Source organism: Girardinichthys multiradiatus, chromosome 2 (genome assembly GCF_021462225.1).
Source record: "Girardinichthys multiradiatus isolate DD_20200921_A chromosome 2, DD_fGirMul_XY1, whole genome shotgun sequence".
In the NCBI taxonomy this organism is placed as follows: Eukaryota; Metazoa; Chordata; class Actinopteri; order Cyprinodontiformes; family Goodeidae; genus Girardinichthys; species Girardinichthys multiradiatus.
Window position 1 is genome coordinate 18,859,890 of NC_061795.1, and position 18,007 is coordinate 18,877,896.

Sequence of the window (18,007 nt, forward strand, 5' to 3'; positions counted from 1 at the left end):
TTTCTGTCCCCTACATTCACAGTTTACACTACTTTTTCTCTTTCTACATCTCTTCTCTGACCTGCTCATCTCCCCAAACAGGTTGTTTTTAATAAATAGAAAATGCCCTAAACACACCAATCACTACAGTGAAACACAGTTGAGGCTGCATCATGCTGTGGGGATGTTATTTGACCAATATTTCTCAAGATTTCTGCTAAATAATTTCTCTAAGGAGAGTTTTTCTGTTTCTGTCCCAAATATTGACAGTTTTGTGCTGTTTTTTTCTTTACGTAAAATGCTCTGAACATGGCAGGGATGGCATCATTCTGTGGGGACATTTTTTGATGAAACAGTTCCTTAATCTCTCTACTGAAGGATGCACCTGGGGAGAGCTCTAAATTGCTATTTCACTTCTTTTTAGTTCTTTACACTCAGGTACATACTTGCCACCTCTCTACACTGACTCTGTCCATCACCGTCCCAGTCATTCACTCCCCTCCTATCTATGTTAAACCACCCTGTGTTTGCTTCATTGTGAGGCATTCATTCACCTGCCTTGCTGTCTACCATTTACTCTCCTTCAGATTTTCTTTTCAATCTCTTTACATTCCTCTTTTTTTTCAAAGCTAGTGACAGTTTTAATTAACCTGTCATTCATGAAGTGAAGGACACATGTACTTAAGTAGTTTAGCAATTGTTTGCCTTCATCACTTATCAATGAGACTTCTGAATAGCTGGAGGCAGTGAGTATTGATGGCACTGTGAAAGAAAACGTGAATGCCACAGTTGTTGGCAGGTGTCGGGTTCTTAGCTCGTGGGGCGGTGGGTGGTTCTTTACCCAAGGACTTAGAAGCAGAGTGAATGCCAATGCAAATCAATTGATATTCAGTTTCAAGAGCTCTTCATCTGGCACCTAACGTACTCAGGGGTGGATGTCCTCTTGTGCTTTCAGAGACACTAAATACAGTGAACGAATAATAAATTGCTAACGTCAAGGACTCTGGAAATCGTCTCACCGAAAAGTTCCTATATTTGACCTGTGCTATGAACTGGGGCGAAACCTCAGAGTGTATTAATATGGTTGGATTTAGTCAGTATGACCTGTATTCGCATGGCATTGCATTTGATTGCATCACATTATCAAGATTATTTTATTTACCCTGGCAACATTATGTGTTTTCTGTGTGAAGGCTTGGCATGCAGTTTGAGAACCAAGAATAGCTGTTGCTAAGGAAACATGGATCCAAATATGAGATCTTGATTGGGAAGAAATAAATAAGGGAAATCTAATAAAATATATTCTTCAATCTGGTCTTATCAAGTTTTAATAACTATAGTGCAGTGAAGTGTTTACATAAACAGCAACCAGCATTGAATTTTACGGAGTGGGTCTGGTAACATGTAAAAACATTGATGTTTGTACCACAAAGGCAGAGTAATGCCAATGAAACCCTATTCTGGATAGTTGGATTTGCAGTAAATAACTGTCTAATAGAAGAAAAAAGATTAATTCAAGTCCACATTGTTTATGAGATGTTGGTTATTACGGGACAATCATTATGTAAGGTTACTTACATGGCAGTGAAGTGTGCAGATCTGTGTCAGGAATTCATCTAGAAAAGCAATATTCCACAATTATCTAGAAAAAGGTAGCAGCCTTGCAGCAGCCGTTAACCCTCTCCTATTACGTTTACTTGACAACAGTTGGCATTTAAAGGATAAAATCAAAGATAGGATCCCTCTCTATTAATGTTCAATACAATTACTATGTTCAGCAATTCTAAAATGCACTGAAGTTTAATTTTTTACTCTTTTATTTACAAAAGTAAGATAAAAATAGCTCAGCATTCAACCCAGCTCAGCCTTGTTAGTAGAAAGTTACTTTTGCTTCAACTTTCACTGAACATACAGTGACTTTACAGTGATCCGGACAAAGCAATTTGCCCCCTTACAGATTTCTTCTGTTTTTCCTTGTTGGGATTATGAATCTCAGAATATAATTTAATATTAATATTTTAATATTTTATCAAATAATACTTCGGACGGTTAAAGGTTATCCTGTGAATACCAGCAAGTGAATTCACACAATTTCTTAAAATACAAGAATTTATTAACAAAAATAAGTCAACTCAAAGTCAAACATATTTCAATAAACAAACTCTTTACTATGCGAAAACAATCCAACTAAACTACCAAGCAGAATTAAAGAATAACAAAGACTAGTAGGCTATGTATAATATAAACAAGTTGATGAGAGATGATTGAAACCATGACCAAAAGAGTGATGCAACATTACCATACAATATTTATGTTTGAGAACCAAGGATTATCTTGAAGAATCTGGAAATGAAGTCAAGTTAGTCTTGGAACTAACTTAGGCAATAATCAGCATACCTTTAGACAACCGTTCACAATGCAAGATCAGGTAAAATATTATGTTAATAAAATAATGTTTTAAGAATTATCTGCTGAATAAAACCAACCTTCTGGATGAATTCTCAACGGGGTCTCATTAGCTGCCTTTATTTATTAACATAATATTTAAAGAAATATTATTAAGGGAATATTTTGGAAAAGAGCCAAATCTTTCTGGAGAAATGGGGCTTAATGGTGTTTACTCAGTTATCAAATTTTGTAAAATTATGTTAGGGACACTGGATTGAAAACTAAACCTTTCTGGGTAAATATTATTTGGCAGCAAGCACGTGTCCTTACCTGTTAGCAATTGAAGCTAACAAAGGAGGCTGATAGCTTAGCGCCAGAATCAAACACATACCTTTAAAAATACTGTCAATAAAAGGGTTAAAATGCATAAGCGCGGACGGCGCGTTATGATCAATCTTGTGTTTAAAATCACCCTTCAAGTAAAGTTTGTCTTAACTTTAAAAACATACAAACAAAGAACACAACCTGAGCACGTGTGCTGCAGATATTTCGCTAGCACCAAGATAGCTGAGTTCAACACAAACAAAACCAAACTTCATAAAATGGAAAACGTTTAGATTATTTCAATCTAAATCACTTCTATATTATTCGGCCCAAACACTCAACCTCATGAACTGTGGTGAGGAACGTTGTCCAAGGTGGCGAAGTTTGAAGAAACGTCCACAGTCTTTAAACGGTTAGCTGCAGCTAACCTCCTTAGCTGTGGGGAGTAGCGGCTGTTCTGTCGGCCGGCCAAACTGCACGTTACCGTAACCACGGTGATGCGGTCTCAGTTGTCCTTCTCTCAGGCAGGGAAAACTGCTTCACTCGGCTTGCAGACACACCGTCTCTACTGGGGACTTCTCTGGGACAGTTTGCTTCTGCAGGCCTCAGAGAGAAAGTAAGCAATGCTTATACCTTAATTTACCCCTTTTTATGAATGAATACCGGATTCTTTCAACAGTAATTCATCAGTACTTAAATTAGCGCATATGATCGATGATCGTATGACACCCTTGGATCCAGTTTGAAGAGTTTATGTCTTTTTGCCAGCAAAGAGATATTAGTGCGCTGTTCCTCTCCGGCCAGTCTCTCAGTGGAGTCCCGGGTGGTAGAGATCGGACCATTGGAAAGGGGGTGCTTTTATGCAGCCAGTGGCATCATGGGAAGTCCGCTGCTACAGTTTGCTTGGCTGTGCCGGAAGTAGGTTAATGCAATTTATTTTGAAAGTTCCAGAAAGGTTTGTACCGGAGTTTAATGTTGAAATCCATGGCTGTGCCCAACATCCTGTTTTATCACCCTTAACTGCTTCAGACAATCAATCACATTTTTCATATCAGACGAAGATAACCTGAGTAAATACAAAATGTGGTTTAAAAATGGTGATTTCGTTATTAAAGTTAAATTTGATGTTCAGGTAAAGGTTTATCTTGCATTTGCCAAAAAAACATTTTGAGGATTCTCCGGACCTGCACGGTGGCGGAGCTGGTAGCACTGTTGTCTTGCAGCTAGAAGGTACAGGGTACAACTTCCAGGCAGGAGTCTTTCTGCATGAAGTTTGCATGTTCTGCCCATGCATGCGTGGGTTATCTCCGGGTACTCCGGCTTCCTCCCAGTCCAAAAACATGGGTGGTAAAAACTATGGTCTCTATCATTGCCCTTAGGTGTAAACGGGTCTGTGCATGCTTGTTTGTCCTGTGTGTCTCTGTGTTGCCCTGCGATGGACTGGCAATCTGTCCAGGGTGAGCCCTGCTTGACTGCTGGGGATAGGCACCAGCTCCCCCACGACCCTGTATGGAAGCAGATATAGAAGAATGAATGGATGGATGATTCCCAAGACTTCTGGGAAAATATTCTGTGGATTGACGAGACGAATGAGGAACTTTTTTGGATTGTGTGTGTCCCGTTATATCTAGGGTAAAATTGACAACAATACAGAAAAGAAAGCCTACCTATAGTCAAACATGGTGGTGTTAGTGTGGATGACTTGCCATTGATGGAACCATTTGAATCTTACTTGCTGCTAGAAAATCCTGAAGGAGAATGTCTGGCCATCAGTGTTTTACCTTATGCTCAAGTGCACTTAGATTATGCAGCAAGATCAACGGTCTGAATTCAATTCAATTCAATTCCATTCAATTCAAAGATACTTTATTGATCCCCGAGGGTAAATTAGAATTCCAGTACAACCCATCCAAACATACATCATGACACAAGACAAAGGGGGGACGGGTCACCGAGGCTTTGCTGCCCACTCACAGGCGCTGCCCTTACTAGATGAGAAAAGAGGCCACATTAGGTAAGTAGAGGGAAAAAATCATATTTCACACTTTATTCTTAGCAGGATACAGTTTGAGATTGCAAAAAACCTCAGCACAAAGAAGCAACAAGTTTACAAAACAACATCATGCCGGGAACGGTGAAGGTGGTGTGAGGGGGTGCATATGTTTATCTTGAGCATGCGTGTGTGTGCAAGTGAGTGTGTGCAAGTAAGTCCATGAAGCACTGTCACAGAGGCCATTGTCCTTGATGGTACGTTGGAATGTTCATCAACCGGTCACAAAGTTCTGAGCAGGTCCACAGGTGTCCTCAGGGAAGGGAGGGGGCAGAGGGAGCAGAGCGTCATGTTTACATAACTTCCAGGAGAGGTTGATGATAGCCAGCCATCAAAGCCATGCAGGGGAGCCAGATTCAGAAAAACAATAATTATTTGGGTTAGGCTACTCTTAATTTTCCGTCAGCCTTGAGAGTCTCGCTGGTGCTTCTCAAAGGCGAATCCAAACAGCCAAATTCCTGGTCCTTTCCGCCAGATCTGAGCAAACAACTTTCTCCAAGATTTATCCCATTTCACCCCTGAGTCCAGGAACCGCAACCTGCCTGCGGTCTGGTTTAAGGATCACATTCAGTCTGCGATTCAGCTCACGTAACATCTCAGTCTCAGTGCTGATCGCCCTGAAGATCCCATCACACATGCTAGGCAGCCGCACAATTGCCAGAACAGCTGCTGACGTTTTCCGAATTTCTCGATATGCCAGGTAACCGCTGACTCCAAAAAGCAGAAATCCTGATACCAAACATCCAATTATATACACATCTTCCACATCCTCGACTGACATTATCGACAGACACACAATCCTCCACTTCTGACAGGAGTCCATCGTATATCCAGAGAAAAACGTCCCGCCCGGACAAGTTGGGCTCTCCTGTCTTCTCGTCGAGGAAATTAACGCCCACCAGCAAGTCTAGCTCTGAATGGCAAAAAAAAAAAACAACTTCATGGTTCTTCAATTACTGTTTGGCAGTAATAAACTCCTTCAGTTTTCACCAAGGATGGCACAGACATTAACAGGTTTTTGTAGGAATTAGTTTGTGAGAGAACAAAGATTTTTAGGTGGGTTCTTCAAGGTCATATTCAATAAATCCGAATATACAGTGCCTTGCGAAAGTACTCGGCCCCCTTGAACTGTTCAATCTTTTGCCACATTTCAGGCTTCAAACATAAAGATATAAAATTCAAATTTTTTGTGAAGAATCAACAAGTGGGACACAATCGTGAAGAGGAATGAAATTTATTGGATGTGTCAAACTTTTTTAACAAATGAAAAACTGAAAAGTGGGGCATGCAATATTAGGAATAATATAATAATAATATTCGGCCCCCTTGCGTAAATACTTTGTAGTGCCACCCTTTGCAGCAATTACAGCTGCAAGTCGCTTTGGGTATGTCTCTATCAGTTTTGCACATCGGGAGACTGAAATTCTTGCCCATTCTTCTTTGTAAAACAGCTCGAGCTCAGTGAGGTTGGATGGAGAGTGTTCGTGAACAGCAGTCTTCAGCTCTTTCCACAGATTCTCGATTGGATTCAGGTCTGGACTTTGACTTGGCCATTCCAACACCTGGATATGTTTATTTGTGAACCATTCCATTGTAGAAGATAAATCTCCATCCCAGTCCAGATCTCTTGCAGACTCCAACAGGTTTTCTTCCAGAATGGTCCTGTATTTGGCCCCATCCATCTTCCCATCAATTTTGACCATCTTCCCTGTCCCTGCTGATGAAAAGCAGGCCCAAACCATGATGCTGCCACCACCATGTTTGACAGTGGGGATGGTGTGTTCAGGGTGATGAGCTGTGCTGCTTTTACGCCAAACATATCGTTTTGCATTGTGGCCAAACAGTTCGATTTTGATTTCATCTGACCAGAGCACCTTCTTCCACATGTTTGGTGTGTCTCCCAGGTGGCTTGTGGCAAACTTTAAACGAGACTTTTTATGGATATCTTTGAGAAATGGCTTTCTTCTTTTCCATAAAGGCCAGATTTGTGCAGTGTACGACTGATTGTTGTCCTATGGACAGACTCTCCCACCTCAGCTGTAGATCTCTGCAGTTCATCCAGAGTGATCATGGGCCTCTTGGCTGCATCTCTGATCAGTCTTCTCCTTGTTCGAGATGAAAGTTTAGAGGGACGGCCGGGTCTTGGTAGATTTGCAGTGGTCTGATACTCCTTCCATTTCAATATGATTGTTTGCACAGTACTCCTTGGGATGTTTAAAGCTTGGGAAATCTTTTTGTATCCAAATCCAGCTTTAAACCTCTCCACAACAGTATCTTGGACCTCCCTGTTGTGTTCCTTGGTCTTCATGATGCTCTCTGCGCTTTGAACAGAACCCTGAGACTATCACAGAGCAGGTGCATTTATATGGAGACTTGATTACATACAGGTGTATTCTATTTATCATCATCACTCATTTGGGACAACATTGGATCATTCAGAGATCCTCACTGAACTTCTGGAGTGAATTTGCTGCACTGGAAAGTAAAGTGGCCAAATAATATTGCACACCCCACTTTTCAGTTTTTTTATTTGTTAAAGAAGTTTGACACATCCAATAAATTTCATTCCACTTCACTTCAGAATTTTCTATCTTTATGTTTGAAGCCTGAAATGTGGCAAAAGGTTGAAAAGTTCAAGGGGGCCAAATACGTTTGCAAGGCACTGTACATTCAGATGAGGCTCCTTTGTCAGATTAAAAGTAACAACCTTTAAGCATGCATGAAACATACTCCTCAGTAAGCCCTCATTTCTGTATTAATATTCTAAGGGTTTGTGGTTTTTATTAGCCATACGCAGAAAATCATTATATGAACAGCTTGAAAACATCCGCTTGTGTATAACTAATCTGTATGTGTTTTATTTGGTGAATGAAGGTACTGAAATGAATTAACTTTTCAATAATATCCAAATGTATTGATTTGACTTTATTTATATAAATGAAAAAGATAAATCTTTGTTTTTGGTTATAAAAATCCTAGGTTAAAGATTAGGACTTAGCTGGACTGGTAAAAACTAAAGAGCATGTTTACTGCAGCTTGTACTAAAAATCAAAGCTTATTATCATTTAATTTTTATCTTATCACCTATTTTGTTTCATCTAAGCATCTGATTTATCCATTTTCTTCCAAGAAGCACTGGAAATCCTCGTCTGAATAAATGGTGTTATACAAAAAAAAACAAAAAAAATTTCCTTGTCTTGCAGTATAAATGGAGAGAAAATGGTACATTATTAGAGCTTAGATCAGGAGTGTGTGAATATGTTGTATGTTTGGAAATGGATATCCCCTTCTGCTGTTGTACCTGTTAAGGTGGACCATTATTACTGTCTTCTGCAACGTTTTGATTTTATGTTCTGTTCCCAACCAATGCAAGGTCAGAATCAGAGGAAATGTATGTGTTTGTCTTAACCGTATTTCTAAGTTTAGTTTTAAAGCACAATAATTCCTGCTTCCTGGTATCTATTTCCAGCAGAAAAGTAAAATATGCTGAAAGCTAGATAATGTGCTCAATAACAAGGAGAGTAGTTGCCACCGGATGTTGAGGGCTTCTTTTGTAATAGATTGAAGATCGAGTGGTGTAACTTTAAGTGCTCAGTGCCCACCACTCATGGCCTATCTACATGTCTGTAGATAGGCCAAGGTCTCCACTCATGAAGACAAATGGTCTCCTTTTATTGGCTCTATAGGAGGCTTTAGGAGCCTTGTGTGGCCAGAAACGTTTTCATCTAGCAAGGCTCAAAATAGATATTATAAAACACGTGTCATGACTGTAAGGGTACTTTAAATGTGAGTCCTTGATGCGGACAGTTGTGACAGCACAGCCACATTCATTACATTGACAGCAGGGGAAATCACTGTTTGTTCAGTTTAATTACTGTAGTGTGGATTTTTTAATAAAGCTTAGATTACCGTACACTACCATACACATCTGTTAACTTTACCCTTCCCTCCCTTCACTTTAGATATTGATGAATGTGCTGAAGGGAAACACTACTGCAGAGAGAACACTATGTGCGTGAACACCCCTGGATCCTTCATGTGCATCTGCCACACGGGCTACATCAGGATCGATGACTACTCCTGCACAGGTGAGCTCCTCCCAAGATTCACCAACAAATCGTCCAGAGATCGGAATCAGACAGTTTTCCCATGATCGGTTCTGATCAGAGTACAGCAGGCCAAATACAGAATAATTATCATTTATATTTTTATTTTCATTAAAAGATTTAAAATAAAAACTCCCAATATTGTTTTTTAGTAAATGCACCAACCGATAGAAAATACTCTGAAGCACATTTATTGAATTAAATAAAAAACAGAGAGAAGTTCCAGACATATGCTTGGATACATAAACAACATAAAATTGTTATTACTATGTTATTCCTTTTATTTAATTTATAACTACTAGCTCTGCAGCACAGTCATTCACTTTTATGTTTCCTATTCCCTACAGTATAAAATCGGAATCATCATATCGGATATGAGAGATCAGACCTCAAAGAAAACCAGAGATCAGTATTGACCTGGAAAGGCCTGATTGGTGCACCTCTATATTTCAGCTAAAGTTATGAAATTATACACTTAAAAAAGGCTGATGTAATGCTATATTTTTCATACAGTAGGGGAAATTTTCATACATATGTTCTATTTCAATACAGTTGTAAAAGAACAACATGAAAGTCTGTGAAAAAAGGAATCTGTGATATAGAAATCATTTTATGACAGGCTGACATCCACTGTATGATGCAAGACACGCTAAAACTGTCTTGCTAGTTTGTAGTACAAAGAGCTTTTTTTCTTTAGCCAGATTATCATTTCCAGCTTTTTAAAAAAAGTTTCTGTAGTTGGTGAGAATATGTATGACATCGCCTTAAGCAAATAAGCTCAGTCAAGTCCAAGCCACTTTAAACAGAACCATTTTCACTTACAGCCTTGGTGTGCGCATTTATGAGTGTGACACAGACAGAGAAAGTCACTAGGAATGAACCGCAGGACCATGAGTGGAGGTGGCAGAACCTATTTGTTGCTAATGAACAATGTAACCAGAGTCAATGTAAAGTACAGCCTGAAAAGATTCACTCTGATTTTTTCTGGTTATGTTGTAGATGAGAGTAGTCGCTGAAACGTATGGTTGTAACATGTTCTACCACTGGATGTTTTATCCTGTTAAGACAAGAAACCTAGCTCTTTGTTGCATCATTTAGCATTGTTTATGCTTTTGACAAAGACAGTTGAATTTTAATTTGGCTACAACAAAACCTGAAAGTATTTAAAAGACAATATTTGGGGAATGTTCATATAGAGATAGATGCAGGAGAAGGGTGGTGGTATCCCACATTAATGCACAGGAAAGAAGTCAGATTTTGTTTGACCAATTCCTCTGGTTTGATTTGGGCATATGTTTGGAATCCTTATCCTGTTGAAAGACCCATTTTCAACACATTTTTATTCAAGATGTTTTATTATTTCAATGTTTTCATGATGTCATGGACCCACCTGATGTGTTTCATGCCAAAAAAACGTAACCATAGTTTCATCAGACCAAAGCATATCAGTTTAAGTCCACGTTTAGCTTAGCAACTCCAACTGATGAATTTCTGGGATCGCTCCTAAACAACCACCTGCATGTAGACAGCATCCTTTGGTTGTTATGGAGACTTGGTGAGTTCACCATGACATTCTTTGTGGCAGTTCTCTAACAGTGAGCATTGGAGAATTGGTTTTTGCTTTTGTTACCATCCTCATCACTCTGTGAGGTGGCAAAATAATCATAAATCCTTATCCTAGCCTAGTGAACAGTGGCTAAAAGAAATGCACATCTGTGTCAAATCATATTTTTACCCAAGGGAAACCTGTAAGTCATTCAGTACTCTGGAAACTCTGATCAACTTTAAAAAGTAATAATAAAGGGAGAGAATGCTTTGTCTATATTTATTTAAAAATGATTGTGAGGATATCAATAACTGTGATATGTACTTTGTTGAAAACAATTATCTCTTCACATGGTAAGCATGAATATTGCAGTTCAATTATTTCTACAAATACAGTTAGTCTTAAAACCATTCATACCCCTAGCAGCTTTAGATTAAAAATTGTTTTTATTCAACTAAAATGTTTGTTTCTGATATTAAATGAGACAGGCATCCATCAAAAGATAATTAAACAATGTAAAAGGAGCATATATTTGGAATAAAAAAGGTTTTCTTTACATGTTATTAAAACTTTCAGACCTATAATTATTTACACCCTTCTCAATCGACAGCAGAACATTCTTTATATTACAACAGTCAAACTCTTTTTATAAGTGTAAACTGATCTGAATGTTTACAGAGAATTATTGTGAATCGTTTGGAAGCTCCTGGCAACATATAGAATCAGATGTTAAAGAAGTGAGTTACACAGTTCTGCAATGTAAGAATTATAAAGCAGTTTTTTTTGTATTGTACCAAATACAAAGTTCATGTTGAGTTAAAATCTGTAAGAAACGCCTGAGTCAGCATACTTTGCATGATGTAATGTCTCTGTCTATCAATGAGAACGTCACAATGTCACTTTCCAGGGATGTGCAGCTCCACTAGCTCCTGTGCAGCTGTTTGCAGCTTGTGAAACACAGTGTTAAGTAGCTCCCTGTGTGAATCATCTCTGAGGAGGGTGGCAACATGCTGCGTTTCCTCCGTGCCTGTAATTAAAGGAACAAATTACACCAATGCAGTCTAACTCAGCGGCAGCGTAGCGAGGGAACCTGCTGCCGCCTGTGCTGAGTACTGGATGATTTAGGCCCGCAGAACTTCCCGCAGTGCCTTTAAGTTAGAATTAAAGCTGCTAAACTAGACAACAAAAATGAAATCCTGGTTCATCAACCCTCCTTTACAGAGTTTCTCCAATTGAATTTCAGTGGCAATCAGAAAATAATAAAGAACTTTGAAATGCAAAAAGAACTTTTAAGGAAATAACAGACATTCATCTGTTGTGTTTTGTCCTTGGGAGTGATTTAAGGAGCGAATCCTCTTTGTTTGCACAGATATTTCCCATAATAACTTCAGGCAGGCACTGTACCACTTGTCATTTCACTCTCCTTGTTTTCTCAGCTCATTTTCGAGCTTTGGGCAAATTTCATTGTTCTACTCATTTGTCTTTCTTCTGCTGTGAACTTTCTCTAGACATTCAAAATAAAGATTAATTCAGCCAGAACTTAGAGGATTAAATTGTCACTGCATTTTATATATTTTCCCATTAAAAATGCCTTTACGGAATTGCAGTGAAACACACATCAACGTGCCTCTTTATAGAAGTTATTTTCTGTGATTAAACTGAGGTTTTTGTGAAAACTTGATGTAATTACTTTTCTCCCCCATGCTTCGGTTAAATTGTTGTTGTAATGTTCCAGCTGTGTTATTGAACCGAGCTTTACCATCACCAAAGCATCACATCTCTCTTCTGAAACAATATTAGAGTGATGCATCATGGTGAAATTAAAATGAAAAGAAAAAATACAATGGCTTGCAAATATTCATACCCTTTGAACTTTTGTCCCATTTTGTCACTTTTCAACCAGAAAGTGTTTTTTAATGGGGCTTTATATGATAGACAAAGTCGGAAAGATGTTCATAAACGTGAAGGGTAACAAAAGGTATTCAAAATGTTTACAAATAAAATTAACTTCAATTTTCAAGTGTTGCTACAGATCCCCAATATATTTTAGAACAGGACTTTGACTGGACCATTCTGATACATGAATGTGCTGTAATCTAAACCAATTCCATTGTAGCACTAACTATGTGTTTAGGGCTGTTGTTCTAACCCAGTTTACATTTGTATTATATATGTATTATATTTACTGGACATAGTCAATAATAGAATCAATAATTCACCTATTAGTAATTGTTAATTGGTAATTGGTTAAGTAAGAAAGTGAGACATAATGAAACAAACATGAAATCTTATGACTTTCTCAAGGGAACTAATAATAAACTAGCAATTCTTGACATGTTGATGCGCATTTGAAAAAGTTAAAAGGTTTAGGTATAAATTGAGCAATGCAGTGGTTTTACAGAAGTAGACATCACTTTACCTAATACAAGCCTCTATGCAGACCATGGTGTCACCACAGTAATCCTGCTGGTAGTAATTTACACCAGAAATACAAGCGTGGAATAGCAATAAAACATCTGTTGTGTTTGAAGAGTCCAGCAGGAACAGTGATTCCTCTAATTTGCCCGCTGATGAAATATTACAGCAGAAGGAAACATTAAACCGCCCCCCTCCAGGAGCTATCGACACTGTACATTCGCATGATTTACAAAGGCCTTTTATCATCTGCAATGACTTTTGCCAATTAACAAACAGCCGACTCAGCAAAAAGAGCGGCTCCAGTATTGACAACCATTTCTCCAAGTCTGTTAGTGTTGCATGTGGGCCAATCTCCCAAGTAAAGAGGATTAAGTTGACCCCCGCTCATTTCATGGCTGAATGTTTGTGCGCAGAATGGTTTTAAAGAGTTGATCCGCAGATTTAAGTCCGGGAGAAACAGCATGGAATCCTGGTTTTTATTTCTCCTTAGCCTGTCGGGGGTCTGCTAGCCCAGACAGAAGTCCATATTTTACATCCAGGCCACCTGCAGGGACAAGGAGGCAGCAGCTTCAAGTCATAGCTGGGGCTTAACTGCAGCATGTGGACCTTTTGCACTTGTTTAAGTATTTATATAGTATGTATATATATATATATATATATATATATATATATATATATATATATATATAGGGTATATATATATATATATATATATATATATATATATATATATAGGGTATATATATATATATATGTATATATTGGTTGTGCTCACTGTCGGAATGTCATTAAAGAAGGCTGTCCTCAGGTTTGTGTTTATGTACTCTGCAGTACAGTGCATTCTTCTGCTGTGTGTCCATGTTCTAATCCTCTGATAGCCAGACCTTAACCCCCGAGGCTAAGTAACTGATGAAGGAATAGGTGGAAGGCAGGGGACAGAAGGAAAGGCACAGGCCATAGGTGAAGCAGGAGGGGGGTTGTCAACAACAGCGATTAGAAAAGGTGACTTTCAGTCTGACACCTCAAAGAGAAGCTGTAGACAGAGTTAGGATCAGTGAAGTTCAGTTTTATTTATATTGATATTCAATTCAATTCAGTTTTATTTATATAGCACCAATTCACAACACATGTCGTCTCAAGACACTTCACAAAGGGTTTGGAATGGTATAAGGTTGTTGGGGAGGTTAGACTAATGAGCATTAGAGTTTGGCCATTTTAGAATGGGCTATGTGTAGAGATACTAAGTAAAATAATACACTGATAAAGTGTGTCCAGGTAGACCCCACTGGTGGCCATTGTTATACTACAAACCACAAGGATTGGGGGTACCTCTTTCTGTCAGGCTGATTATAACCATTGGAAAAGAGAGGGGTCGCACATGTAGCAGAAATGGAGGGTGTGTTTGCACCTCAACCATAACTGAGCCAATTTAGGCTAAACCTGACTCCCCCTTACTCCATCCAACAGGGAGGGAGGAAGGCACAGGTAAAAATAATTGGAAAGTGTTGTTTCCTGTTGCATTGTGTGAAAGATCTGTAACTTTAAAATGGGCTGAGTCAAGTCAATCGATTCATATAGATTTCAAGTCAGGAACATACATTCCAATTAATCCTAACCATTGAACAGTGCAGTCAGATTCAGTTATTTATTCAAATTAGATAAAAAGTTTTTCTATGTAAGGAAACCCCCCAGATTGCATTGAGTCAGTGACTTGTAGCATTCACTCCTCCTGGATGAGCATGTAGCGACAGTGGACAGTCACTGGCGTTAACTTTGCAGCAATCCATCATCCTGAGCATGCATGTAGCGACAGTGGAGAGGAAAAATTCCCTTTTAACAGGAAGAAACCTCCAGCAGAACCAGGCTCAGTGTGAGCGGCCATCTGCCACGACCGACATGGGACTTGAGATACCAGAGCAGAGAAGGAAAAAGAACACAGAAGCAGAACACAGAAGCACTGATCTAGGAGTACTTTCTATGGGAAGGAAAAGTAAATGTTAATGGCTGTAGCTCCTTTAGTCGTTTCATCTAGGAAGAAAGAAAAGATAAACTGAGCCAGTTTTCAAGGTTAGAGTCTGAAAGAGAGCACATACAGTTAGTCACAGTGTATCATCAGCAGAAGGTGAGTATTAAGTTGTTGCCAGCAGAACCTTGGACGATGCCCCTCTTCAGAAAGGTCTCACAAGTAGACACAGAGTCAGGCCAGGTGTAGCTTCTAGGAAGAGAAAAGAGAGAAAACATAAAGTTGAAAGCTGAAATAACAGCAAGTAATGCTAAATTGGAGAGTAGTATGAGAAAGTAGAGAGAGTGAAAGTGGTCATTATGTCCTCCAGCAGCCTAAGGCTATAGCAGCATAACTACAGAGATAGCTCAGGATAACCTATGCCACTCTAACTATAAGCTTTATCAAAAAGGAAAGTTTTAAGCCTAGCCTTAAAAGTAGACAGGGTGTCTGCCTCATTGACTAAAACTGGGAGCTGGTTCCACAGGAGAGGACCCTGATAACTAAATGATCTGCCACCCATTCTACTTCTAGAGACTCTAGGAACCACCAGTAAACCTGCAGTTCTATTCTGGATTTAACAGGGAGCCAATGAAGGGAAGCTAAAATAGGAGAAATATAATCTCTCTTTTTAATTTTCATCAGAACTCTTGCTGCAGCATTTTGAATCAGCTGAAGGCTTTTAACTGCATTTTATGGACATCCTGATAGTAAAGAATTGCAATAGTCCAGCCTTGAAGTAACAAATGCATGGACTCGTTTTTCAGCGTCACTCCTGGATAGGATATTTCTAATTTTGGCAATGTTCCGGAGGTGAAAGAAGGAAATCCTAGAAACCTGTTTAATATGGGATTTAAATGACATGTCCTGGTCAAAAATAACACCAAGATTTTTTTACATTATTACCGGAGATCAATTTAATGCCATCCAGGTTAAGTGATTGACTAAGCAGTTTTATTTTTAAAGACTGTGGTCCAAAGACGACAACTTCTGTCTTGTCTGAATTAGAGGCAGAAAATTTAAAGTCATTCAAGTTTTTATCTCTTCAAGACATGCTTGTAGTCTATCTAACTGGTTGGGCTCATCAGGATTCATGGATAGGTAAAGCTGAGTATCATCAGCGTAACAGTGAAAATTTATCCTATGCTACCTGATAATTTTACCTATTGGAAGCATATATATGTGTTAGAGTTGTAAAGCTGATAAATACAGACAAGTGTAAAATAAGACACAAGTGAACCAAGTAAGTTTGACTTGCAAGGATGAGACAGTCCTCTGCCAGCACAGCGACTTCCTTCTCACAAAGGAAAAATCCTTGCACCAGCCTTTTATTTACAAGTCACATTCCAACAAGCAAAAAGCGGGAATTGGTTCAGCCAATTCTTACAGAGATTTCAACTTAACAGAGTAGTCATTCCCATATATGGTATAAGCATGTCATGTCCAGGGATTGATCCACTCCGGACCACATTCCTTAACTTTCCACAAAAACATTTACACACTAAAACATATCACAGGAATCATCTTAACTAGAGTAGAACTTCAAACATAAACATGATTTAAACTAAGCAATGATAACTTATATACATTTTTCCAACAATATAGTAAAGAGAATTGGCCCACGTACTGAACCCTGTGGTACTCCAAAATTAACCCTGGAGTACTCGTACTTGTCGTCTTCCGCTTATCCGGGACTGGGTTGCGGGGGCAGCAGACTCAGCAGAGACACCCAGACGTCCCTCTCCCCAGACAGCTCCTCCAGCTCCTCCGGGTGGAGCCCAAGGCATTCCAGGCCAGACAAGTGACATAGTCCCTCCAGCGTGTCCTGGGCCGTCCCCTGGGCCTCCTCCCGGTGGGACGTGCCTGCAACACCTCCCGAGGAAGGCGTCCAGGAGGCATCTGGTACAGATGCCCGAGCCACGTCAACTGGCTCCTCTCGATGTGGAGGAGCAGCGGCTCTACTCCGAGCCCCTCCCGGATGGCCGAGCTCCTCACCCTATCTCTAAGGGAGTGCCCGGCCACCCTACAGAGGAAGCTCATTTCCGCCGCTTGTATCCGGGATCTCGTTCTTTCGGTCATGACCCAAAGTTTATGGCCATAGGTGAGGGTAGGAACGTAGACTGACCGGTAAATTGAGAGCTTTGCTTTTCGGCTCAGCTCTCTCTTCACCACAACGGACCGGCACAGTGCCCGCATTACTGCGGCAGCCACACCGATCCGTCTGTCGATCTCCCGATCCATTCTTCCCTCACTCGTGAACAAGACCCCGAGATACTTAAACTCCTCCACTCGAGGCAGGAACTCCCCTCCAACCTGAAGAGGACAAGCCACCCTTTTCCGGTCGAGTACCAATTGGCCTCGGACTTGGAGGAGCTGATCTTCATCCCAGCCGCTTCACACTCGGCTGCGAACCGCCCCAGCGCTTGCTGTAGGTCTTGGCTAGAGGGGGCCAGCAGGATGGTTCTCCTGGGGTTCCCGTGTTCTGGGGCCTTCGGACGTCTCTGTGTCCGTAACAATTGAAATAATCCAAAGCAGTTTCTAATAAAGTCTCTTGTATAAATATCAAGCAGGGCATTAGCTGTAATGCTCCACTTGTAAAGGTAAATCTGTTGTGCTTCTTCTTGGCACGATAAAAAAAAAAAAAGAAATCACTTAGAGCAACCTGCAATATGAAGTAGGTAGATTGATGTTAAAAAGCAGAACATTCTAAAGCAATTTAAGTGAAGTTGAGAAACAAAGTTAATGACATCTATCAGTCTCAGAAGGGTTTCAAAGCCTTTTTTGAGGCCGTAACCACTGTAAGAGCCATTATCCCCAAATAGAGAAAATATGGAATGGTGGTGAACCTTCCTAGGAGTGGCCAGTTTTCCAAAATAACTCCAATCGTTATTCAAAGCACTGCAGACCTCATTGGTTTCAGTACAAAATAAAATGGAGTCCATGGGAGGGTACCAGGACAAAAAACCACAGCTAACCAAACAGAACACAAAGGCCCATCTCACACTTAACTACATTTTGATGACACCTTTTATGAGAGTATTCTGTCTGCTGATCAGATCAAAGTGGAACCTTTTAGATGTGTGTCCTGTTACATCAGATGTAAAACTAATACAGCATTTAAAAAAATAATAATAATGGCATCCTAACTTTTAAGTTGGGGCGGTTTGCTGTTTTAGGACCTGAATGACTTGGTA

The 18,007-nt window shown here is 39.7% G+C and overlaps 1 protein-coding gene across 2 annotated transcripts in view; it reads left to right on the top strand.

Moving 5' to 3' along the window:
• nell2a (neural EGFL like 2a) overlaps positions 1 to 18,007 on the top strand; it is a 163,759-nt gene that overhangs the window by 70,176 nt on the left and 75,576 nt on the right. For both annotated transcript variants that reach the window (XM_047354661.1, XM_047354669.1), the window contains exon 13: positions 8,704 to 8,829. In XM_047354661.1, the coding sequence (XP_047210617.1) occupies positions 8,704 to 8,829 (126 nt within the window). The remainder of the gene's footprint in view (positions 1 to 8,703; positions 8,830 to 18,007) is intronic.